The sequence below is a fragment of the Balaenoptera borealis genome, assembly GCF_965194805.1.
Source record: "Balaenoptera borealis genome assembly, chromosome: 14".
In the NCBI taxonomy this organism is placed as follows: domain Eukaryota; kingdom Metazoa; phylum Chordata; class Mammalia; order Artiodactyla; family Balaenopteridae; genus Balaenoptera; species Balaenoptera borealis.
The window spans coordinates 84,909,297-84,936,047 of NC_138875.1; the positions used below are offsets into that span (position 1 = coordinate 84,909,297).

At 51.3% G+C, this 26,751-nt stretch overlaps 1 protein-coding gene and 1 long non-coding RNA gene across 9 annotated transcripts in view; one reads left to right on the plus strand and one right to left on the minus strand.

The window, feature by feature from the left end:
- The window catches only part of PITPNM2 (phosphatidylinositol transfer protein membrane associated 2), a 142,767-nt gene that overhangs the window by 21,883 nt on the left and 94,133 nt on the right, over positions 1–26,751 (minus strand). For 4 of the 8 annotated variants that reach the window (XM_082355340.1, XM_082355344.1, XM_082355342.1 and 1 more), the window contains exons 2-4: positions 11,532–11,704; positions 3,919–4,133; positions 2,397–2,518 (exon numbers count right to left, since the gene is read on the minus strand). In XM_082355340.1, the coding sequence (XP_082211466.1) occupies positions 2,397–2,518; positions 3,919–4,133; positions 11,532–11,609 (415 nt within the window). In that variant the 5' untranslated portion in view covers positions 11,610–11,704. Of the gene's footprint in view, positions 1–2,396; positions 2,519–3,918; positions 4,134–11,531; positions 11,705–15,188; positions 15,211–26,751 lie in introns of those variants that run through there. The other 4 variants (XR_014234397.1, XM_082355339.1, XM_082355338.1 and 1 more) reach the window with 2 other exon arrangements.
- LOC309611218 lies at positions 842–22,139 on the plus strand. Its single transcript, XR_014234399.1, has 3 exons — positions 842–1,573; positions 7,558–7,764; positions 16,498–22,139. It is a non-coding gene; the product is annotated as an uncharacterized lncRNA (long non-coding RNA).

The window sequence follows — 26,751 nt, forward strand, 5'->3', positions numbered from 1 at the left end:
CTCCCCCGCCCTCAGGACCTGTGGCTTTCCTTGTTGCCTTTTCAGATCATTTCAGCAACCCCCCTGTTTTGGGCACACTTGCCAAAGCGGATAAATAAGCTGATGAGCTGGAGAAGAATGGGCGAGATGAGGATGGAGGATGTGGGATGGGGCGGGGGCGAGTAAAAGAGTAAAGCTTCCCAGAAAAGCTGGTGTTTCAGCTACAGGAGCAGAACTGTGAGGCCGAGAACGTCCCAGAATGTGACACTTAACCAGGAGGTGGGGGAGTCTGGGGAACCACCAGGGTGTCCGCGTGGGTAGAGGTGATGGGGATGCAGCTGGACACATCCGCCATCTCTCGCCAGGCTTTGTGCCCGGCCGGCACGCTGAGAGGAAGTGGCCCTACAGATGCGCTTTAAGGCGGCTGGCCTGCTAGGAAGCCCCTCCCAGACAGATCAGCAGGGAAGAGTCCGGCAACCACGTCCGATGGGCCCGAGAGGGTCCAGGATGTGCCTGCGAGTGGGCAGCAGATGCCACGGGGCTGGGCGCTTGGGAAACAGGACAGGGGGCTGGTGGGACCTGGGTGAGGGGGTGAGACAGTGACTCTGGGAAGGACCACCTCTTGTCACTCGGCTCCTCCCCCAACTCAAAACCATCCTGCTGGGCTGGCTCCCGAGGTGTGCATGTGGTAGACGGGGCTGCGTGCACACTTGCTGAGGAGGAACCCAGGACAGGGTCTGTGGCTCAGACAGCCCTTCTTTCAGATGTGTGGGGACGACGGCACTTGGGGGGGCTCTGCCCCGACCGGGCCCTGGCTGTCTCGTCTCCCTGGCTTGCTGGCTCCGAGTCTGGGCTGTGGTTTACAGATGCAGACGTTGGCCCCGCCCGAAACTGGTGATGGGTCAGAAGCGGCCCGAGGGCAGCAGGATGTGGGGAGGGTTGCACATCCTTCCTGGAGCAGACCACGTGCCCAGCCTGCTCAGGCAGGCAAAGACCGCTAAGGGGAGGGCTGGGACTTAGGAACCATGGCAGGAGGCCTTCGGGGGGGAGCCTGCAGCTGGCCGGACAAGAGCTGCCAGAGGGCCTGCGTCATGCTGGGTCCTTCCTTCCTGTTATGGGTAGAATGTGTTCCCTCCTAAACTCATTCGTTGGAGTTCTGGCCCCCAGGGCCTCAGAATGTGACCTTATTTGGAGACAGGGTCTTTAAAGAAGTAATCTAATTAAAGTGAGGTCATTAGGGTGCACCTAATCCAATATAACTAGAGTGCTTATAAAAAGGAGAAATTTGGCTCAATTAAAAAAAAAAATACACCTGAAACTAACACAGCATTGTAAATCAACTATATACTTCAATTAAAAAAAAAAAAAAAGGAGAAATTCGAATACGGACATGCACGCAGAGAGAACACCATGTAAAGATGAAGGCAGAGATTGAGGTGACGCGTCTACAAGCCGAGGAACGCCAAAGATTGCCAGCAGCCACCAGAAGCTAGGGGAGAGGCCCAAACCGATTCTCCCTCAGGGACCCCAGAAGGAGCCAACCCTGCTGACACCCTGACCTTGACTTCTGACCTCCAAAACTGTGAGACAAAAAGTATCTGTTGTTTTAAGTCCCTTAGTTTGTGGTACTTCGTTCTGGTAGCCCTAGGAAGCTAAGGTATCTCCCAAAGCCCACTGGGGCCTAAGAACTCCGGCCGGAGGGAGGAGTCTCAGGGAATTGCCCTCCAGGCCTCTGAGGCTGCCTCAGAGCTCGTCAACACCCCTCCAACACCAGCCGTGCACCCACCTGGGAACCACAATGGCTTGTTCCTACAGGCTTGGGGCCTGTTGAGGTGCGGCTGGCCCATAGATGTGTTTTGTTTGGTTGGCATATTTACAAAGATTTTTAATTAGTTATCAACATTTAGGAATTGGAAGAATTCACATGAAAACCCTGATTTCTGGCCTCGCTTGAAAAAGAAGATTTAACAAATGGGGCCTGTTTCCAACATGGCATAGTCAGCTAGAGGGGAGTAGAGCAGAGGCCGCCCACCATCAAGAGGACACAGGCCCCACCCAGCCTGCTGCACTCACGCACGGCTGTCAGCCTGATGTGGCCCCCAAGCACACGCATGCATTTCTGGGGATGGGGACACTTCGAAGGGATGAAGGGAAGGGGCTTGAGTGGGAAACGCACGTAGCCTTAGTGGGCACATCAGGGAAATGGGGCCGAGGAGACCCATCCTTCCTCGCCCCCCACCTCCGACCAGGCTTGCTTGGACTCTATCCTCCCCGCCCAGGACAGGGGCTGGTCCCCAGCCTGCCAGGCCTGAAGACCAGGGGCAGATGCAAGGGGCCCACGGGCGGGGACACCGGGAACTGAGCCCCGCAGGGCTCCTGCCCTTCCCGGAGCTGGGAGCGTCAGGGTAGCCGGTTACCGATTGTCAGCTGGTTCTTTTCCACAGGAGACAGGCTGAACACATTGGGGTTTTCTCCAGCATCAGTTTTATAAAAGGTTTCGATGTCAATGGAGAATTTCTCCACAAAAGGGCAAGTGAACCTGTGGGGGAAGTAGAGTAGCCATCAGGACTCGAGCTCAGAGGTGTAGGCGTGGGTGGCTGGGGGGAGGACGAGGGCTGGAGTGGTGGCCGAGACTCATCTGTCCTGTCCCCCTCCTGGACCTTCACCTCGTCCCAGGAAGAGCCAAGTCCAGGTTGGGGGGAGGGATGGGTTTCGGGGGAAGAGGGAGTCATTCCAGGAAGCTGCCGGCAGCCCTGGGTCCCCGTGTGCGAGGCGTGGTGTGGACTCAGGCACAGCTAAGGTGGCGCACTGCTGAGCCGGCTGAATCCGGACCAGCGCTTTGTGTGACATGCCACCCTGCCCCCCCGTCCCCTAAGAAACCAGGTGTGGCAACAGGGAAACAGCCCCTCTCTCTTTTTTTTTTTTTTTAATTTATTTTTATTTATTTTTGGCTGTGTTGGGTCTTCGTTTCTGCGCGAGGGCTTTCTCTAGTTGGGGCGAGCGGGGGCCACTCTTCATCGCGGTGCGCGGGCCTCTCACTATCGCGGCCTCTCTTGTTGCGGAGCACAGGCTCCAGACGCGCAGGCTCAGTAGTTGTGGCTCACGGGCCCAGCTGCTCCACGGCATGTGGGATCTTCCCAGACCAGGGCTCGAACCCATGTCCCCTGCATTAGCAGGCAGATTCTCAACCACTGTGCCACCAGGGAAGCCCCCAATGCCCTTCTCTCTTGACTGGAGATGAGCTCAGAGGAGGAAAGTGCTGCTGGGAAGAGGAATAACCTGGATGGATCCTCCAGCAAGCTCCAGGCCCTCAACGACCTGGGGAAGGAAGCCCCAGGAGATTCATGGGGACTCCACCAGCTCAGCAAGTGAGTGGCCAGCTGGGAGCAGCCCCCGATCTCTTCTAACGAAGCAGTGCTCAGCTATATTGGGTGGGGGCCACAGAGTGAAGAGCCCCCCTACCAGAGGGATCCAAAGAAAGCCCTGCTCAACATGGTTTGTTATAAAAGATCATCATAGTCGCTGAAGGTCTCAGGGTTGGAGGGAATCTCTGGGCCATCTGGTCTACCCTCAGCTTGTGTTTCTTCCCAGCTGGTGACTGTCCTGCATTCCCAGGTGAACATTAAAGTGAGTTTGTATTCCCTGAGCCTTCCCAGATGGCAAAGGACTCTCAGATGGCCCTCGCTGGACTTATGCCTTCCTGGGCTCCCCCACTGGCAGGCTAGAAGGCACCTAGGGGTATACCCTTCCGTCTCCTGCCTGTTCTCTGAGGGGGAACCTGGGGGACCTTCAGGGTACCAATCAGAACGGAGGCTCAGCTCTCCAGGAGCCAGGGCTCCTTGGGGTGTGGGGATTGAGCCTGTCTGGGGGGCCAGCACCAGGATCTATGCCGCAGGGTTGCTTCCCCAGCAGACAGCACGAGGCTGAGGGCAGGCTCACCTGGTTCGGGTATAGGGGTAGGCGTTCCAGGACTCCTCCACCACCCGCAGGGCCGCCTTGGGCAGGATGGAGCGGAACCAGCTGGGGATGTGCATGCCCACATGGTACACCTTGTGTGTGTACTGCCCGGAGCCGCCAGGGCCGTCCGTGTATGGCCGGTTCTCCAGGATCTCCACGCCACTGCCTTCACCGAACGTCTCGTTACGGCTCTTCTTCTGTGGGGACAAAAGAACCAGCGATGTGTGGGTCCAGAGCACTCTGCAGAGGGGGAGGGGTTCAGGAGACTGGCCAAGGGTGCTGAATGGGGGGTGGGGTTTTGGCCAACCAGGCTGGCTCCTCCTGTGTCACTTCAGGACACCCCCCCACCCCCCCGTCTCCACGTGCCCCAGCACTCCTGCAGGAGACTGAAGGGGCCACGGTTCCCTCTCCGAGCCCAGCACTGCACGTGCAAACTCCTCCGTTCGGACTCCTGAGTGTGCCGGGACTGAAAGTGTTCCCAAGGTCAGGAACAAGATGAGGATGCCTGCTTTCTCACCTCTAGCCCACATTGTACTGGAGGTTCTAGCCAGAGAAATTAGGCAAGAAAAAGAAATAGTAAGAGGCATTCGAATAGGAAAGGAAGAAGTAAAACTATCTCAATTTGTTGATGACACACTCATATACAGAAAAGCCTAAAGAATCCCCTCCAAATCTGTTAGACCTAATACATATATTCAACAGAGTTGCAGGATACAAAATCAACACACAAAAGCAAATAATGCAGAAAGGAAATAAAGAAATCATTTCCATTTACAATAGCATCCAAAAGAATAAAATACCTGGGAATAAATTTAACCAAGGAGGTACAAGACTTGCACACAGAAAACTATAAAAAATTGCTGAAAGAAATTAAAGGAGATCTAAATAAATGGAAAGACATCTGTGTTCATGCACTGTAAGATTTAATATTGTTAAGATGTCAATACTCCCCAAAGCAATCTGCAGGTCCAATGTAATCCCTATCAAAATCCAATGGCAGGGGCTTCCCTGGTGGCGTAGTGGTTGAGAATCTGCCTGCCAATGCAGGGGACACGGGTTCGAGCCCTGGTCTGGGAGGATCCCATATGCCGCGGAGCAACTGGGCCCGTGAGCCACAATTGCTAATAAGCCTGCGCGTCTGGAGCCTGTGCTCCGCAACAAGAGAGGCTGCAATAGTGAGAGGCCCGTGCACCACGATGAAGAGTGGCCCCTGCTTGCCGCAACTAGAGAAAGCCCTCGCAGAGAAACGAAGACCCAACACAGCCATAAATAAAATAAATAAATAAATTTAAAAAAAAATCCAATGGCAGTTTTGGTAGAAAAGGAAAAACTGATCCTAAAATTCATATGGAATTTCAAGGGCTCTCAAACAGCCAAAACAATTTTGAAAACAAAACAAAGTTGGAATGCTCACATTTTCCGATATCAGAACTTGCTATAAAACTATAGTAGGGGGACTTCCCTGGTGGCACAGTGGTTAAGAATCCGCCTGCCAATGCAGGGGACACGGGTTCGATCCCTGGTCCAGGATGATCCCACATGCCACAAAGCAACTAAGCCTGTGCGCCACAACTACTGAGCCCACATGCCACAACTACTGAAGCCCACGAGCTCTAGGGGCCGTGCACCACAGTGAAGAGTAGCCCCCGCTCACCGCAACTAGAGAAAAGCCCGCATGCAGCAACGAAGACCCAATGCAGCCAAAAAATAAATAAATTTAAAAAAACCCCACAACTATAGTAGGGACTTCCCTAGTGGCGCAGTGGTTGAGAATCCGCCTGCCAATGCAGGGGACATGGGTTCAAGCCCTGGTCTGGGAAGATCCCACATGCCATGGAACAACTAAGCCCATGCACCACAACTACTGAGCCTGTGTGCCACAACGAATGAAGCCCACACGCCTAGAGCCTATGCTCCGCAACAAGAAAAGCCACCGCAATGAGAAGCCCTTGCACCGCAACGAACAGTAGCCCCCGCTCGCCACAACTAGAGAAAGTCCGCGCGCAGCAACGAAGGACAAACACAGCCAAAAAAAAAAAAAAAAAGATTCATCCACCTGTTGCGGGTGGTAGTAGCTCTTTAAAAAAACAAAAAACTATAGTAATCAAAACAGTATAGTACAGGCATAGGACAGATCTATGGAATGGAGATGAGAGTTTAGAAATAAACCCACAGATCTATACACTATATATATTGATTTTCAACAAGGGTGCCAAAACCATTCAATGCAGGAGGGAAGAGTCTTTTCAACAAATGCTGCTGGGACAACTGGATACCCACGTGCAAAAGAATGAAGTTGCACTACTATCTCATACCACATATAAAGATTAACTCAAAATGGATCAAAGGCCTAATTGTAAGAACTAAAAGTATAGAACTCTTAGAAGAAAACATAGGGGCAAATCTTCATGATCTTGGATTTGACAATGGTTTCTCAAATATGATACCCAAAGCACAAGCAACCAAAGAAAAAATAGCTAAATTGGATTTCATCAAAATGAAAAAAAAACTGTTGTGCATCAAGGGACACTATCAAGAGAGTGAAAGGACAATCCACAGAATGGGAGAAAATTTTTTGTAAATAATATATCTGATAAACGAATTATATCCATACAATAAAACATGATTTGGCTGTAAAAAGGAATGAAGTACTGACACATGCTACTACATAGATGAACCTTGAAAACATGCCGAGTGAAAGAAACCAGACACAAAAGGCCATATACTATATGATCCCATTTATATAAAATGTACAGAATAGGCAAATCCAGAGAGTCAGAAAGTAGATTATTGGTTGCCTGGGGGTTGGGGGAAAATGCAGAGCGACTTCTTTATGAGATGATGAAAATGCTCTAGAATTGTGATGGTTTCACAACTCTGTGAATGTGCTAAAAGCCACTAAACTGTACACTTTAAATGTGTGAATTGTGTGGTGTGGGACTTACAGCTCAATAAATCTGGTATAAAACAAAACAAACAAATAAAAACCAACCTTGCCTCTTGTACTCAACTAAGATTTCAGAGAGATCAAACACGAGTGAGAAGGGGCCTCGGAGGCACTGCCCAGGAGATGTGATGCCTGGGTCACCTCCAAGTGTCCTTCTGCCACGAACGTCCTTCCCAGGGCCCAGAAGCTCAGGTTTCTGCTTCTGCACAAAACCTCGTGGTCAAGGTGCTGGTGACTTTAAGCTCAGCATCTGTTTCCATGGTGACATGACAGCATCACCAAGGCCATCTTCGGTCAGCTTCCTGAACAGCAGGTACGCATACACTCACACACGCACGCACCTGAGTCCTCGCACACGTACACAGGCACTCCCCACAGCACTGCCTCGCCCTCGGGGCACAAACCCTCTCTAAGGCACAAAGACGTGATATATCTCCATGGCCAGAGACACTGAGTCCCCTTCAGGAAAACAACAGACCCTGGTTGAGGCCACAGATGGAGTCAGAGCAGGGACATGCCATTCCTCACTCTTTAAAGGAGCTCCTGGAATGTGGCCCAGATTCTGGAATGAAAACAGCGACCATTTCCCGGATGTTTTCCAAGCTCCCGCCTCTTACAGTAGCTTCGTTTATCAGCAGTTGTGCTAAGTGCTTGGCATGCGCTTTCTCATATAGTTACTGCAATGAGCCCTTGAGAAGAGTGCAGGACTACTATCACCCCCAAGGTACAGATGGGAAGGTAGAGGCTCAGAGAGGCCGAGTGACCCGTCCAAGGTTACGCAGTTACCAAACAGCAGAGCCAGGACGAACTCAGACCTGTTGGATTCCAGGGCCTGCTCGCCCGAAGCAGTGAGCACCTCAAGGAAAACACCTTGGGACAAGGTAGGTGCTGATAAGTAGTTATTGAGCAAGTACAGAGACTGTAGTCCTAACCCTGTGGCCAACTTTCTCTCATCCTGGACAAGTTGCTTCTTGTGTCTGGTCTCAGTTTCTAAAACTATAAGTGGGGATGGGGCTACCTGTCTGCCCAAGCCCCAGTGTAGTGGGTTAAAGGCCTCCCCCCGCAAATCCATGTCTACCTAGAATCTCAAACTGTGACCTTATCTGGAAATAGGGTCTTTGCAGATGTATTGATAATTAGTTATGATGAGGTCATCTTAACTTAGATGGATTAGACAATTTAGGGTGGGCCCTATATCCAATGAGAAGAGATCATTATAAGAAGAGAAAACGGAGACACAGACACACACAGAGGGCAGGCAGCCATGTGACAACACAGGCAGAGACTGGAGTGAAACAGCTTTAAACCAAGGAATGCCAAGGATTGCCGGCCACCACCAGAAGCTGGGAGAGGCAAGGGAGGATTCCCCCCAGCCCCCCAGAGCCTTCAGAGGGAGCACGGCCCGCTAACACCTTGATTTTGGACTTCTGCCCTCCAGAACTTTGAGAGAATAAACTTCTGTTGCTTTAAGCCATCCAGTCTGTGGTGCTCTGTTACGGCAGCCCCAGGGAATGAAACATCTGGGGTGCTGGGTGGCTCGGTGAGAAGAGGACGTGCAGGTCAGAGGGGTCAGGGCCCACGGAGTCTCTGAGGGCTGAGGTGGGGTGCCCGGCCTGCCAGGGATCCGAGGGCAGAGAAGGCACAGGGAAGGCCAGAGAGGGAGCAGGGGCGGGGAGGGTGCCTCCCACCTGGCCTCACTGGGGCTGCACAGACCCCAGGCCCCAGGGATGGGGGAGGGGAGAAGAGGAGGCGGGGAGGGTCCTGCTCACACCAGAAGCCACTGCCCATCTCTGCCAACCACTCCCGCAAGCAAGCGATGCTGTGGTGCCTCCCCGGAGACCGCGGGCTTGACCTACCCTACGCTGCCCGCACAGGCCGGGTGAAGGCCCCTCCCCCCACCTCTTCTCCCCTCCCCCCTCCTCTTCTCCCCTCCCCCCTCCTCTTCTCCCCTCCCCCATCCCTGGGGCCTGGGGTCTGCAAGGGAGGACCCTGAGCCACCAGGGGCCTGGTGCAGAAAAAGCACCGGATGAAGTGGGTGGGGGGTAAAGGATTCAAAGTCCAAGAAACCCCGGCCAATCAGGCGGCTCTCAGAGCTGTCCAGGGTCCTGGCTAAGCCGCTTCTGATCTCTCCCTCTGATTGCTGGGCACCTCCTAGGATGGAAGGCTCTCTCCCAGCCAGACCAATTTTTCTTTTTTTCTTTCTTTCCTTCCTTCCTTTTTTTTTTAACCTTGAACAACATGTATATTGAGTGCTGGTCAGGCAGGTATGAGGCAGTTTGATACATGAGCCCATCTTGTTCACAACCTCAGGGAGGAGGTGGCCTGTTCAGAAGGCCAGCCTCTTCCTAGCTGTCACCCCAGCTGGTAAGTGGGATCAGCGGGCAATGACCTAAGGAATTGCTCTTCTTTCCAGAAAAACGAAGCTGCCTTCCTTGATGGACCATCCATCTCGTAAGGCCCAGCTCGGAATGGAGGCCCTCCTGGGGCACTGGGCTCCCCGCCTCCTAGCCCCACTGCTCTGGCCTCTACTCAGGGGGCTGCATACACGTCCGTCTCCCCGCAGGCAATCCTGGAGCGCAGAAAGCACCTTTTATTCGTCTCTGTAGCCCAGCCCTTTCCCAGGCCGGGCACAGAAAAGTCTGGTGAATTTCACTTAGTTTTTAACCAGCATTATTGAGGTAGGATTGACAGACAATAAGCCATCTATTTGTAAAGGTACAGCCGGCGAGCTGTGATGTACGTTCACACCCATGAAACTGTCACACAGTGGAGATAATGGGCTTGTCCATCACCTCCACGGTGGATGGAGGCCCCCCGGAACCGTGGAGCCAGAGGCGGGTAAGACAAATGCCAGAGCGGGAGCAGAGCAGGCTGGCCTCGAGCGGCACACAGTGTCAGTGGGGCTGCAGGAGGTATCACCTGGGAGGCTGGGAAGGTTTCACATTAATTGGAGGCGTAGGATAGATGTTGAAAAAAGCACCTTAAAACAGGGGGTGCAGATGGCAGGTGTCTGAGGAGCCCTGAGTCAGAGGTGTCTACATACTCGAAAAAGCCTGGGATAAACTGGAAGCTAAAAGTCAGCCTCCTGGGATCTTGACGCTCCCAGCCCCCTAGCAGAGCTGAGGACCATCTGCTGTGGTCCAGGGTCAGGGTCCAGGGCTCCCCTGGCTCGGGGAGGAATGAAGAAGCCACAGGACAAACAGTGCCTTTGGCAGATCAGCCTGGTCCTTGAACAGGCTGAGTGATTTCCAGAGTGCCTGGCGCTGGGGGGCTGATGCCAGTCTCACCTCTCCCCACTCTCGAGGAATAATTACTGGGTAAGTGGTTCAAGAGGGAATTGAGTGGCGCTTCTGAAGCAGCGTGGAGCAAACAGCCCCCCAGAGAGGCTGAGCTGGCCTTCTGTTCTCTTCCCAGCCAAGCTTCCCACGCTGAGGGCCGGGTCAGACTCGGGATGAAGGTGCAGGCCCTGCCGGGCTCTCCCTGCCCTGATGGCCCCGTGTGACGCTTGCGCAGCTAGGGGCTGCACCGAGGCGTCCGTGTACCCAGAAAAGCCAGAGCCAGGCCGGGAGCAGGTTCATAATCAGACCCCCAACTGGGAGGAAAGCTGCCAGGCCAGGCAAAGGGCTGGGGCACCGAGGATGAGCAAGAGGCTGGCAGAGAAGCTGGGATGGGGACCCCCATGGGGCAGGACCGCAGCCAGCACCCCAACGAGCAGGAGCTGTGGTCACATCTGGGCCATGAGGACCCGATCCTGGGTCTCCCTATCCTGGGTTCCAGGTTAGTCCGGCACTGAGTAGGGAGGCCAGCAACATCTGGGGTGGGGTGATCATCTCTGGTTTGTCACAGGCCTGGTCATCCTCAAAGTCATCTGTGACTCTGTAAATCAGCCACTTAGCCTAAGGCATGAGGAAAGTGCGTACCTGGAGCTGGGAGGCAGGCTGTGTGCTCTTGGACAAGTCACTTAACTTCTCTGGGCCTTGCACCTTCCTGTCTGTCAAATGGATTGTCATGGACTGAACATTTGTGTCCCTCGTCCCCCAAATTCATATGTCGAAGCCCCAACCTCCAATGGGATGACGCTAGGAGGTCAGGCCTTTGGGAGGTGATTAGGTCATGAAGGTGGAGCCCTCATAATAGAATTAGTGCCCTTATAAAGGAGGCCCCAGAGAGCTCCCTGGCTCCTTATGCCGTGTGAAGACACAGCGAGCAGGTGGCCGTCTGTAAGCCAGGAAGAGGGCCCTTACCAGACACTAAATCTGTCAGCACCTTGATCTCGGACTTCCCAGCCTCTAGAACTGTGAGAAATAAATGTCTATTGTTTAAGCCACCCAGTCTGTAGCATTTTGTTATACAGCCCAAGCTGACTAAACACAAGGATAATATCTGGATCAGTAAGAGGATGGGTGTTATATACAAAGAGTGTTAGTCTTGTCGGTGCTGTGAATACAGTGCTGGCGAGACAATCCAATGCCACAAACATCCACGGCGTGTTGCATGTGCCTGGCTTCGTGCTTGGAAGCCAGAGCTCCAGTGCAATTCAGACACTGACCAGAAGCCTACTGGGCAGATACTGCTGTGAAGGCCACAGTGCCACCCAACCCTCCACGCCGGTGCTGAGAGCTGCTGTGTGCCCGGCCTCACCACCCACCTGTATCATGTACAGCTGGGCAATGCGGTACTCCTCCACGGTCATTGGCAGAGGAATCCGATATTCCTTTATAATCATCTTGGAGTCCAAGCCTTCCCGTCAATGGGGAACTGCGCGTTGGGACTTCTAGGCGAGGTTCCTTAAATAACCATGACAAAATTCACCAAGGACCCCTGAGAGAGAAAGAGAGGACAGGAGAGTCACTTTCTGCAAAAGCTGGTGGGTAAAGTAGCACAGGAAGGGCCTGGTCTAGACCCCAGGCTAGAGTTCTGGTCTCAAGTCAGCCATGAGCCCACTGTGTGACCCTGAGCCCACCGCGTGACCTTGAGCAAGTTCCCTCACCTCCCCAGCCTCTATTTTCCCTGTTTGCTAAGCAACTGCGTAGAGGACATGTATAAACTCTGATCAGCCACGAGGAAATAAAGGATTGTTATCCTGCTAGCGAGGGCCAGGCGATGGGAAGGCATTGCATCCCCTAAGAGTCAAGAGCTTCGCGTTCTTGTTTTACGCAAAGTTCTAACAGCCTGCAGCCTCAGCTCCCCCGTGTTCTGGAGTAGCTGGAGGCCGGCACGGTGACGGCAGCAAGTGATGACGGCCGGCAAGAAGGCAGGACAGACAAAACTACGAAAAACAGACGTGAGAATTTAAAAAATCAGCAGTCTGGGACCATTCGGCGTCAGGGCAATCGGTTCTGCTCCTGTCACCGGGTGCAGATGGCAACACTGCTTCCTGGCAGGAGATCCCGAGTTATCAAAAGAGGTGACCTTAAGTCTAGCTTCAGTTCAATCCACCACCAACTGCTTATTGATACCTACTCTATTGCCGACATTGGGCTAGGTCTTGGAGGTAGAAGAGGAAAATAAGATAAATGGGTGGATTGCACGGCATGTGAATTATACCTCAATAAAGCTATTTAAAAAATATAAGCAAGCAATGTATTCACAGTAACCTGTATTTAAGATGACAATATATTTGATGAAGACTTGCACCTAAAGCAATCATATTTAAAAAAACAAAACAAAACTTAATGCTTGAAGGAGGCATACCCGCAGTGATCTGGAAAATGAAATCACCCATCATAATCTGTCCCCTAGGTGGTGGGGGCTTTGCTGTGGATATATTTGGTCACCCCCAGAGAGACTGGGTGCTGTTAACTGGAAGCCGTGTGAAGGCTTCCAAGACAAGCAGCGGCAGGATCAGGATAGTAGTCTAGAAGGACCACGCCGGGGACAGCAGCCAGTGAGGATTCACAGGGACTGGAGGCAGGATGCTGGCTAAGTGATAAAAGCGAGGGCCGACCAGGCGGGCAGCTTCCCCAGGGCACCGTGTGTACGAGGCCTGAGCATAACCCAGGCCCTAACGCATTACTGGATAACTAACGAGACTGGGAAAAGCATGTACACCAGAACTCTTGGGACCTTCAGTACGTAAGGTGGAAAGAAATTCTTTAATAAACCACCTGAGGAGAGAGGTGGAGGCTGGGGATGGCCCCCACGTTATTAGCCTAAAGTGACCCCCATGTTGTTTCCTTCTTTACAGCAGGTAGGACTATTAGCCCCCCAAAACACCCAGCACCAAACTCAACTTCTCACTTACCCAACTGCTTGAAATACAGTCCAGATAAACATCTTTTTAGCCAATTGGAGCTCATCTACTTTACATACTCCAGAAACTGCACCCGACATCTGCTAGGCATAGATGAGACAAACCTGAGTTCATAAAAGACCCCAAAGGGGGAGTTTTGTGACCCAGAGGCTCTCCATCGTGATTCTGAGCGATGTCACCTAGACACAGGAGCCCCCTGTCTAACTCCCCCTCTCCCTTTCTGGGTGGTGGTCCCACATCACTGTATCTGGAAGGCCTCTTGCTGGGAGAAATTTTCCACCCTAGCAAACCTGTCCCAGCGCCATCCAGGAAAGCTTGTTACTGCCCCTCCTGGTCCTGTCTCTTCCCTGATCAACCCCGGACTGCTGAGCTTACCACAGAGGGGAGGACTCAACTCTCCAGAGGCCGTGCTCATGTGCAAACATCACCCCTAACCTTCCTTGAAGGTGGGGGTCCAGCCAACAGCTAAGAGGGCACGTGGGTTCAGGGTCCGAGCTGTAATTGTCCAGGAGGACGAGAAAGCAGAGGCTGCAGGCTGTCTGGACTCGGCTCTGAGACCCACAGGTCCAAGCTCAAGTCTGGCTGGAAGCTGAGGCCGCAGGAGAGACGAGTGATGGTCCAGAGCCCCCAAGGTGCCACCTCCTTCCACAAGAGGGTGTGACACAAGACGCTGAGGGAATTCCCTGGCAGTCCAGTGGTTAGGACTCTGCGTTTTTCACTGCCGAGGGCACGGGTTCGATCCCTGGCGGGTAACTAGCAAGATTCCGCAAGCCTCGAGGCACAGCCAAAACAAGGAAACAAGACCCTGGGCTCAGCTGGGGCAGCAAGGCACCCAGGCTGACACCCCCAAGAGGGTAGGACAGGCACCCGATTTGGGAACCTCCTGACACAAACAAAGGAGAGAGAACTGTATGCTTGCGAGAGGCTGGATGAAATGTGGACTGGAGACAGGAAAGGGAAAACCTAGGTTCGATAAGGGCCATGTTTCCAAAGCTTTTCCACATGGTTTTGTGGGCTCCTTCTGTGGCAAGGGATAATGCAATGACCCAGAGTGAGCTTGGGCAAGTCCATGTCGTCATCTAAATTGCTAACAAAGAGGTCAGATGCAATCTCTATATGTTCTCGAGAAACTCTAAGCAATCTGCCCTTCTGGGCTCTTCACGGCTCCACAGTAAATGACCTGCCTGAGCTCGCCCACACATGTCAGACCAAATGTCCACTGGTTTGCCTCTTCCAGCCCACCAGGCACCAGGGCAGGACGTGGGGCCGGACTATGCTTTTTCCTTAGAAGCCTCCATTTCCCTCCGACAGCCTCCACGTCCCCCCATCCTAACACCCGGATGGACTCTCAGAGCGTGAGCCAGCACCCAGACACAGGCTTGGTTCTCGATTTCGGGGGCCCTGTGAACACGTGTCTGGAAAACACACACAGGATAACGTTCCTCTCCTCCCCAAGTCTCCGCTTTCTTCTCCCAAAGACGAGCTACCCAGTGAGCTGTAATCCCACGGGGGGCGTCCACATCTCCACGTGCAGCCTGAGGGCACAGAGACAGGGAGGGGACACATACCCAGAGGTCCCTCAGCGGCTCCCACGTCCTGGGGGAGCTGGGCTCGCAGGCAAAGCTTAGGGCCGACCAAGGGCAATAACCCCACGCCGGCCCCCGGAAGACAACACGCCGCTTAGGCTGCATTTCCATCTCCTGCTGCGCTAGAGGAAGACAGCTGTGCCTGCACCCAACAGGGGCCAAAGCGTGACAGAGGCAGGTATGTAGAAGGAAAGAACAAAATAAACGGTCCTGTCTAGTTACAGTTAAGTGCATGGTGACTAATGATAGGAGAGGACTCAGAACTCTAAGAGTGACACAGAACACGCAGCAGACACAGTGGAGCTCCCCGCCGGGATCCGAGGTCGCAACCTGACAGCGCGTTTCCCAGCCGGGTGATCCATGCCCGCTGAGCCTCGGTCTCTCCATACGTCAAACGGGGATAATGCCACCCGCCATCCAGAGTCATCGCCAGTGTCACCGAGGTGAGTGCGGGTGAAGTGCTCACCTGCCAGGGGGTGTTCGTCTCTCAGTCCAGAGGGACTTGGGAAAGGCTTCACAGAACGTGGAGCTTTCAAACGGCGTGAGCTGGGTTTCCCAGGATCAGTGAGATTCTGTTCAGCAGAGCAGGTGGGAGGAGGGCGCTCTGGGGGAAGGAACAGCACGAACAAAGGCCCCGAGGCGGGAACGCGCCGCCCCATCGGAGCCGCCTCCCACTGGCGCACCCCCAGCGTCGCCACACCATGTCCCTGGAGGATGGGGCCAGGGCGGTGGGGGCACGGAGGCCACCGGAGGCCACTCTCCACAGGGCGGGCTGTGCTCAAGGCTGAGGTGAAGCTGCTCCCTGCACCCGGGCATGACAGCCACACCCGCGCGCCCATGGAGTTCAGGGTCGGGTGGGGCGGGAGCAGGGTGACAAGAGACCATCACTTGCTTCGAGAAGGCTCTCTCCCAGGGGAGGACAGACAGACTCGCCAGACAGGGTGTAACCACAAAGCATAAGTTTCCCAACAAGCACTTCCACACAGAAGACAAGCCGTCTTTCCGAGCAGCCCTGGGGGAGGTCTGCGGTCACCCACACCCACCAGGGCTGCTCTCTGGGTCACTGTGACCCCCTTGGGTCACTCCCAGCAAGAGGGACAGTGCTCGGGAGAGGGACACTGGCCCCTCTGGGGGCTGTCTTTCAGGGAGATCACTCTGAAGGGGCCAACAGTCTCTTGTCTCATCAGATACTAGCATTTTATTTACTTAAGAAAGCCAGATCTGTTTCTTTCTACACCTATGCTAGTTAGTGCAGACAACTATCCTGACTTCCTGTTGAAGACAGAGGAGTAGGAGCACTTCCGTTCTCAAAACGACACAGAGCGACTAAAGATAGAGAAAAGTCACCACGGCCGAGAAACGGGGAAATGGCTGCGTCCCCGAACCACAGGCCATGAAGGATACCAGCCGGACACCACAAGGTCTGAGCTGGGAGGAAGCAACATGCTGACAGCTAACATGTGCCACCTCGGACCTCTGAACAAATATCACCTCCTGAAAGACATGGAACGATGGAGTCTAGGGCTGTGGATGTCCCCGGGGGAGGAGAGCCATCACCCTGTCTTCTGTTTTCTACTTTTTATTGAAGTACTACATACATCCAGGAACGTGCACATACCATAAGTACAGATATTTTCACAAGCTGAACACACCCATACAGCCAGCACCCAGATCGAGAAACAGAAAATTAATAACCCAGAAGCACCCTCCCCCAGGCACACCTCCCCAACCAGGCATAACCATCTGACTTTTGCCTGTTTTGTACTTTGCACTAGGTTGAAGCCTACGAACTGCCAATATCCAACTGTCTTTGACCCACCGAATGAGCAGTTTCATATGGAATCATACTGTAAGTGCACTTTTGATTCTGGCTGCTTTTGATCAACATCATGTTCCTGGGGTTCATCCAATTTGCTGCATGTAGTTGTAGAGGGCTCACTCTCACTGCTGTCTAATATTTCACCGGGTGAATAGTCTATAATTGATTTAACCATTCCATTGTTGATGGGCATTTGGGTAATTTCCAATTTGGGGCTGACGGGAATAGGGCTGCTGTGAACAGCTGAGTACACGCAGAGATACAATTTTACATTATGGAATGGAAGGGGAGTGAGAGCCAATGGGAAAATCACACCAGTAAGCCATTTCTATGACAGAACCTAGTTCTCCAGGTAAAGGAATGAAGTGGGGCTTGGGAGGGAGAAGGGGCAGCGAGGGGCTGGTCATAATACAGAGAGTCAGAGACCTAAAGAGCTTTTCTGTGAACCACGATGACTGCATGAACCCCCAAACCTGAGAGAGCTGGAATCCCTGGGCACAGGATAAAAAACAGCTCTGGGAAGAGAGTCTTCCAGACAATAAATAAGCCCAAAATGCAGCTGCAGGCTGCTCCAGATCACTCCTTGCATTTCCCACACGCTGTTATTTAGAAGGTAGCTAGAGAACAATAATCAGAAAGGAACTCACATGGGTCCTATGCATTAAGGGTGGGGGGCAAGTGAAGAACATGCATCACAGGAGGAATCATCCACAGAAATGCAGAAAGACTTCAGAAAAAACAGTTCTCCATTGACTCAGAGAAATTACAGATATAATCTCTTAGAAACTGGTGGGGGCAGAGGAGTGGAAGGAAGGAAACATAGAAATTTAAAAAAAGAAATTATTGGATGACAGAAGAGATGAAAGTTGAAAGGCTGGTTAGCAGAGTTCAGGGAAAAATGGGAAAGAAAAATAAATACATCACAGATATTTTTTAAAAAGCCATACTATAAGCAATGAATAAAGGGGCAAAGCACAGTGTGAACAATTAGAGATGGTGGGCGGGCTTGAGGAACTCACACAAGATTAAATGAAGACTAATAAGACAAAATGACAGATATGGGAGGCAAAAGGAAATCCAACATATACATAATTAGTATGCTTCTCTGAGGAAATAGAATAATAGAATGGGGGTGGGGGAAGTATTCAAATATATAATGAAAAAAATTCCCTGAAATAAAAAAGACTTCACTCTGCAGATTAACTGCCATTCTGTAGTCCAGGAAAACCTGATGGTATAATGAACACCGAGACATCCTAAAAAAAGTTATTGAGCTTAAAGGATAAAGAAAGAATCATATAACTAGGGGACACAGGGAGATGGGTTGAGGACAATCAGAACCCTCCTCAGCAACACAATTTCAGAAAACAGTGGAGCAATATCTATAGAGTTCTAAGAGAAAGAAATTGTAAACCAGAATTTTATACCCAGCTAAGTTGTCCTTTAAGCATAAAGTTAATAGACATTCTGAAACATGCATTTAGGAGCCTAGACATCTATAATGTCTTTTAAAAATTACCTGATGCTAAAATCCAACCAACCAAAAGATAAATAAAAGTAAGTTCATCAATGGAGGAATCCTGGTGAATACTGAGTTAATATTTTTGAAACCAAGGCAATTATGGTTATTGAATAGAATACAAAAACCTTGACAAGGTCCACAAATAATATAACTAACAAAAATTGAGGGTGGAAGAACAGAAGCATGGAATTTGATTCATTATGTAGGTTAAAAAACTAAGGAGGGATAAATAGTTGAAGCACAGGAATTTTTAGGGCAGTGGAACTATTCTGTATGATGCTACTATGGTGGATGTGTATCATTATACATTTGTCAAAACTCATAGAATGTACAACACAAAGAGTGACCCCTAATGTAAACTATGGGCTTTGGGTGATAATGATGTACCAATGTAGGGTCATCAGTTGTACTGTACCATCTGGAGGGGGATGTTGATAATAGGGGAGGCTGTGCTTGTGTGGGGGCAGGGAGTATATGGAGAGTCTCTGTACCTTCCTCTCAATTTTGCTGTAAATTTAAAACTGCCCTAAAAAATAAATTTTATTACTTAAAAAAATTAATGACTCTAACCTTTTAAAAGTTGTTCTCTCAGAAAGTAGATTAGAGGTTACCAGGGAGAGAAGGGAATAGGGGGTCATTGTTGAATGCTTACGGAGTTTCAATTTCGGTGATAAAAAAATTTTGGAAATAGTAGTGGGAATAGTTGTACAATATTGTAAATGTACTAATGCCACACAATTGTACACTTAAAAATGGTTAAAATGGAAAATTTTGTGTTACAGATAAATATATATCACAATTTTAAAGATTAATGTAATAGGCCCAAAACCACTGAATTGTACACTTTAAATGTGAATTGTATGGTATATGAATTATATCTAATAAAGCTGTTAAGTTTGTTTCCCTGTTTTCTCACCTTAACTTTAACCTGTTAGGAACTATTATCACTTATGATGAAGAAATGTTTTTCTGAAGTTTAACAATTCCCTTCTGTTTCATTTTAGATACGTGCAAGTAGGTGATTTATCTTTGGTTAAATTCAAGTAAAATTAAATTTGATTTTTTATTTTTAAAATGCATGTAGAGTACCACCCATTTTTTAAAAAAAAGTTATTACTACTCTGTACATATCTGTACAGAATCTGAAAAAATGCTCACTGGATGCTGGAGAGGGTTATCTCAGATTGATGGAATTTTGGGCAACTTTTACTTGCACTTTTCTCTATTACTCGATTTTTCACAAGGCAGCAGCAACAGAGTGTGAGCCGTATGTTTATAACCGGTCAGAGAAGGGCAGTCTGCGTAGTTGTGAAAATGATGGACTTTGAGTCAGCCAGACCTTCTGCCACCTCCCAGCAGTGACCATGGGCAAGTTGCTTAATCTCTTTGATCTTTCATTTGATCTTCTACAAAATAGAGGTGAGAATAGCACCTACCCCGCTGGGCTGTCTTGTGGATTAAATGAGATAGTGCACATAAAACGCTTAGTCCAGTTCCAACCAACACTCAGTTAGCAATTAGGAGGTGCTGCTGTGCTGAGCAAGGTCTGGAAGACAGGTGCCTGGGGAAAAGGGCCTGTGGGCTTCCAGGCTGGGCTGCCAGGTGCAGGTACAGGTGCAGACACTACATGCCCTGGCATCAGGGAAAGACAGCCCAGCACCCAGGGCACCAACGTCCGAAGGACGAAAGGCCCCTTGGGAGGTCCTGGTTGGCTTTGCAGCCAGAATGCGGACCTGGTTAGGGCACAAGAGTCCCCCTTGTTTTCTTCCCGGCTGAGTCTGAAGCCAGGGGGGCACGGGAAGCCACCAGCCCCCTAATGAGAGAAGGCAGTGTGACTTGGCGTCTGCCCGTCTCCTCACCCAGCAGCTGAACCCTCAGACAATCTTATTACACCCACCCCGGCTGCCTGGGCTCACAAGACAGACACACATTTCATCTCCATCCCTGCTGGAGTCGTGATGGGTTAGATGGAATTATATTTTACTTCCTTCCACAGGGCAGCTTTTGGGGCTGGAATAATGAGAGGGAAGAAAGAAATAAAAAAGTCTGCAGAAGCCCTCGTGCACCGGAAGCCAGGCAAGGAGTCTGTGTGACCACCGCACACAAACCACCCTCCCATCTCTCTCCAAGGAGAATGGGGACGGACCCCCAGAGGGTCTCAGGTATGGTATCTGTCTCTAAAAAAGCCTTGGGCTTCCAGAACCCATGTATTCACGACCCTAGAAAGGACCCCCAGCCCCCATGTTCATCGGTGTCTTTGAGGGAACAGAAGGGCCAGATGAAGTCAGAGTGGGGGTCACCTGGCATGGCGATCAGGGAGGCCACGGGGGGCGGGACCAGCCCCGGACAAGGTGCGCGGCCCAGGCTGCATCCTGCTGGGCCCGGAGCCCTGGCTTGGACGCTGGGCAGAGTAGGGGTGGGGAGAGGTGACCTGACTCCTCCTCGAGCAGCCTGTCCCACCAGAACCCACGTGGGAAGACAGAGAAAAGGGGCCTGCAGTTGACCAAGAGCATCTGATTCTGCCCAAGGACTCAAGGGCAGGACACCTCTCGGGGCCTCCCCAGCTGGGTCCCAAAGGTCTTCAGGGACCCCCCACCCCGGGGGGTCACCAGTGAAGACGGGGGTGATTATTAGGGTTTGGCTCAGAAGGGTGGGCAGGTAGGAAGGCAAGATGGCTGCTCTGAGTGGAGGCCACGGCGAGACACCCTGACTGGGAGGGAAAGCGAGAGAATTGAGTTTACAGAACCTAATCTGTTTTTCCGTGATGAGCCGGGGTTTGACGTCACAGATGGAATTTAGGAGTGAGGCTGTGCAGAGACAACAGAGGATGGAATCCATCCAAAGGCAATTCAGTTGCATTCTGGCCATTAGGTCTGGAAGCTCCTTCAAGCCAGGCCAGGGGAGGCTGCCTAATGTTTGCAATCATGGGGAAGGCAGCTGGCGGGGACGGGAGGGGCCCAGGCAGCCTCTGGGGTCCCCGGCACATTCGGAACATCCCATCTGGTTCCCCTGGGTCCCTCTCCTGCTGTCTCTAGAAAAGCCCCTTCTTCTGCTCTCTGCTTCCCAAACCTAGTGGCCCCCTATCAGGGACCAAAGTGGGTGACGTTAAAAGAACTTCATCTACCCCCATGTGGGCAGCTCCCCACACCCAATACCTCCCCTCCTACCATCTGTCTCTAGGGAAGGCAGGCTCCAGATGAATGGGAGGGGGGCGTAGAGGGAAAAGGGGCAGCTCCTTGTGCCCCAGCTCGCCAGGCCTGGGGCGGGCAGGGGCGTAGGGAGTGTGTGTGTGACGTTAGCACTGATTAGCTGCCTGTCCCCTGGGGGTAAAAGCAGGAGCAGACACACCCCAATGAAAGTCTGAGCTGGAAGGGACAGGGGTGGGGGGCTGGAGGGCTTCCAATCCCTGCCCCCCCACAGTAGTCTCACTTTTATCTGTTAGACACTGGACTTCCGCCAAGGTTTCTTGGGAGGAAACAGTACAGGACCCCCGCCCCCTTCCAGTTCAACCCTCACTTTATAAATGGGGAGACTGACGCCTGGATTTCACAGGTGTGAAGAGCTGGGGGACACAGACCCCGTCCGTGTCCTGTAACCTTATGAGAGTAGGACACGGCACCTCCCCCGCCAGCCTAAGCACTGAAAGGGTCCCCACGGAGCCCCAAAGCCCTGGGCACCCCTGCAGTCACTGACATCACAGGAAAGGCCGGAAATCTCATGGTTGTTCACCCGCAGTGCCAACCTGGGGACGACTGCCAAGCCACTGCGGGACTCAGTCATCAGCCCCCGCGGGACAGGGCCCACCTGGGGGCAGCACAGAGCGTGTAGCTCTCTGCAGGGCTGGGAATGCTGGGTGGCAGGGGTGAGACCCTTGGGAAATGCTTGAGGGTTATGTGGCATGCCATGTGTAACACCCCACTGAAACGGCAGCCAGGGGGCTTGGCAGGGAGGACCTCTTATCTCTATGGCGCAGAGAGCCAAGCGGGTCCCGAGAGGGCTGGCGCCCTCCTCAAGGACAGCCGCAAGCCAAGGGTGATCATCGGCACCCCGGTTTCATGACTCCTACTCCGTCGCCGGGCCTGCCAGCTCCAACCTCGCTTGTCGGGGAAAAAAGGAGAGGAGATTTGCAAGTGAGGAAATGAGAACAGACCCAGATCCTCCAAGACGAGCACGAGGGGGCACCAGGCGGAACTCGCCACCACCCGCGCTCCGCGTTGCCCTTTGGGGACCCTGCTGGTCACTGCCGGTGAGGCCATCACCACGCTGGCCTCCAGGGCGCTGCTACCCACAGTTAGCACTGAGTACAGCTCAAACGAGGCAGGGCCGTCCAAACAGAATGCCCCTGCATGCTTCGGGGTCAGAACGGAAGCACAGACCCGGAGGGACCTGGGCCTGACCGTCTGGTTCTGAGCCGTGGCTCGCACAGCGGTCACCTGGGGTTGGCTCAGAGGTTCTGGCTCCTGGTTGCCTTCCGTGGGTGCTACCACCGCAGCAACACTCGGGCCACTCCCCTATGTCAGCAGTACACGCATCTGCCCACCTAAGGTCTGCGTCTGGGCCTGTCAGGAGCACGCTGAAATGAGAGCCCCTTAGGGGAGAATGTCCCCCAGCTATTGGGGCAGAAGGAGGGAGAACCCACTCCTCCAGACGCTTGGAGGCAGGGAGCACCTCCAAGTTGGAGAGGGCTCTGGTTACGCTGGTGTTCAGCACACCATCCATCACGGGCAGGGGCTCTGCCACAGGCCGGGCCCCAGAGCATCTCCGCTCATTAATCCCCCGGGACATAGAGGCTTTGGGGCACCAGAGTTAATAAGAAAAGCCAGTAATAAGAGCCAGAGCAGAGATTTCCACCAAAACTGGGGATGATGCCTTGTATGATGATGACGATGTTGGTACTGACGACACAAAATACACATCGGGGACAATCACAGCTGCTGGGGACAATCACAGCTACTGGGGCCAATCACAGCTACTGGGGCCAAGTGCTCACTTCTTGGGCCAGCCTGGGCTCCAGGTTTTGGTGGACACCTCAGTGGGCCCAGCCCCCCTGCAATCCCACCCCACTGATTCTGCTCCTGCACTCCCCGACCCCGGCTATTTTAGACCTTCTCCCCGATCGTTCTTCTTTATTCCCTCAAATTCCCACCATGGGATCCACCAACCCACCTGCACCTACTGCTGCTGCTACAACAGGAAAATGTCTCGGCTCCCACGCGAGGTCAACCTCTCGAGCACTGAGTCGCATTCTTATCATTTAAGAAACTTCTCCTGATGGGCAGAAGAACTGAACAGACATTTTTCTAAAGAAGCCATACAGGTGGCCAACAGGCACATGAACAGATGCTCAACATCGCTAATCATCAGACAAATGCAAATCAAAACCACAAAGAGATATCACCTCACGCCTGTCAGAACGGCTATCGTCAAAAAGGCCACAAATAACAAGTGTTGGAGAGAATGTGGAGAAAAGGGAACCCTCCTACACTGTTGATGGGAATGTAAATTGGTGCAGCCACTGTGGAAAACAGTATGGAGGCTCCTCAAAAAACTAAAAATAGAATTACCATACGACCCAGCAATCCCACTACTGGGTATATATCCAAAGAAAATGAAAACATTAATTCAAAAAGATACACGCACCCCAATGTTCACAGTAGCATTATTTACAATAGCCAAGATATGGATGCAACCTAAGTGTCCATCAACAGATGAATGGATAAAGAAGATGTGATACACACACACACACACACACACACACACACAATAGAATACTACTCAGTTATAAAAAAAGAATGAAATTTTGCCATTTGCAACATCATGGATAGACTTGGACGGTATTATGCTTAGTGAAATAAGTCAGACAGAGAAAGACAAATACTGTTATGTTGTCACTTATATGTGGAATCTAAAAAATAAAATCAATGAATGAATACAACAAAACAGAAACACACTCACAGATACAAAGAACAAACTAGCGGTTACCAGTGGGGAGAGGGAAGTGGGGAGGGGCAAGATGGATGTAGGAGATTAGAGGTATAAACTACTATACTTATTTATTTATAAGAGGTACAAACTACTATACTTATTTATTTATAAAATAAATAAGCTACAAGGATATATTGTACAGCACAGGGAATATAGCCAATATTTTATAATAACTTTAAATGGAGTATAATCAATAAAATATTGAATCACTATGTTGTACACCTGAAACCAATATCATGTTGTAAATCAACTACACTTTTTAATTGAATTGAATTTATTTATTTTTAATAAATTTATTTATTTATTGGCTGCGTTGGGTCTTCGTTGCAGTGCGCGAGCTTTCTCTAGTTGTGGCGAGCGGGGGGGTCCTCTTTGTTGCGGTGCGTGGTCTTCTCATTGCGGTCGCTTCTCTTGTTGCAGAGCACGGGCTCTAGGTGCGCGGGCTTCAGTAGTTGTGGTTTGCGGGCTCTAGAGCGCAGGCTCAGTAGTTGTGGCGCACGGGCTTAGTTGCTCAGTGGCATGCGGGATCTTCCCGGACCGGAGCTCAAACCTGTGTCCCTTGCATTGGCAGGCGGATTCTTAACCACTGAGCCACCAGGGAAGCCCTTAATTTTAAATATAAACAAAAATCGGGACTTCCCTGGTGGACCAGTGGTTAAGACTCTGCGCTTCCAATGTAAGGGCACGGGTTCGATCCCTGGTCGGGGAACTAAGATCCTGCATGCCACATGGTGCGGCCAGAAGAAAAAATAAATAAATAGGTAAATAAATAAATATTAAAAAGCAGGAAAAAAAGAACCTTCTTCTAAGTTAGCTCTCCTCTATCAGTTTATGCCTCTCCACTGCAGGCCCCACGCTCATCAGCACGCAGACATGCTGGTAATAGGTCCCATATTTACGAAAACCAAACAAAAACCCCATAGCTCGATCTCTCTTTTTTAAGCTAACTTTTTTTTTGAGCTATAATTGACATATAACATTCTGTAAGTTTCAGGTGTACAACACAGAGATTCGATCCCACAGCTCTCTATACCCCACTTCCTTCTCTTGGAACCATCCCATTTCTCTGCTCCCCATTACAGCAAAAATCCTCTCAAGAGTTAGCTCTTCTTGCGGTTTCCACCCTCTCACCTCCCAACATCCTTTCAGCTCACCACATCCCTGAAACTGCATCGGTCAAGTCCATCAATGACCTCTGCGTGGCTAAGCCGGTGGCCAGCTCTCAGTCCTCGTATTTTCCATCTTTTGTTAATTCCTGTGTTTAACACACACTGATGGAGCATCTGAGGCTTGCAGGCAGGTAGCATGGCCCTTGAATAGATTTCTGCCTGGAAAAGGTTCTTTCTACTTAAGCCAGCACACCCAACCAGCAAACCTCCACTCGGAGCCGACTGTGTGCAAGATTCCAGCACCCAGGCTCCAAGCCAGCTTATTCAGGGCCTGTCAGCCATCAGCTGCAAATTATAATTTTTGTTTGCTTGTTTCAAAAAAAAAAAAAAAAATCTGGTGTTGTGCAGCCTGCTTACAGCCCCACAGGGCTGGCCTGAAATCTGGAAGGGCACCCACCCCGTGTTAGGAGTTTTAAGAGCCAGCGTCCCTGGTTCTACCCCTTTAAGCCAACCCTACTCATGACACCCCAAGGCTCTGCACTCCCACAGCACCTTCTGCAAAAGCTACAGCCCAATGGCGCACAGGCCCAGTGCTTTCTAGGTGTCCCAGTGGAGCATGAAAGCCCTTTAGCTCTGAGAAACTGCCTACAGTTCCCCATGAGCCTAAAACCATGTTTCCCAAACTTGCCGATCCCAGGAACCAACTGGAATGCTCTTTGAAGACACAGATTCCGGAGAAACTGAATGGTCAGAGACCAAGCCCCACCCTGCCCTAGTTCTCCATGGGCACCGCACGGAGGATGCACAAGAAAATACAGTCCCTCCCATCCTGACTCTCCTGAAGGCCCTACCAGGGTCTCACCATACCCTGCACCCCGACACATGGAAACCAGACTTTCTGCTTGGTCCCTTGGTGTATAAATCCCTTCAATCATTTTCCACATTCGGGCCACATGAATAAACTATGAGTTACTTAATCCTCACGACTGCCTTGAGTTAGATATATTACCCCCCATTTATGTATTCACTTTATTGAGATGTAATTTGCATAGCATACAATTCACCCTTTTTAAATGTACAATTCAGTGGGGTTTGATATATTTACAGAGTTTTGCAACCATCACCACTAATTCCAGAACATTTCTCGTCCCAAAAGGAAACCCCACACTCATCATCACTCACTCCTACTCCCCACCTCCCCAGGGATACATTAATCTACTTCTTGCCACTATGGATTTGCCTATTCTGGATATTTCGTTTTAATGGAGTCATACAATAATGTGGCCTTTGGTGTCTAGCTTCTTCCACTCAGCATCATAGTCTCAAGTTTCATCCACACTGTAGCACGCATCAGTACCTCACTTCGTTTTGTGCAGAATGGCATTCTACTGCATGGCTATTACGCCCCTTTTTTTTTCTTTTAAAGCACCGCACCGCATGCGGGATCTTAGTTCCCCGACCAGGGACTGAACTCGAGCCCCCTGCAGTGGAAGCGCGGAGTCTTAACCGCTGGACCGCCAGGGAAGTCTCTATTATGCCCATTTTTATAGCTGAGGAAACCGTGGCTCAGCGTCATTAAGGTATCTCGTCCCCC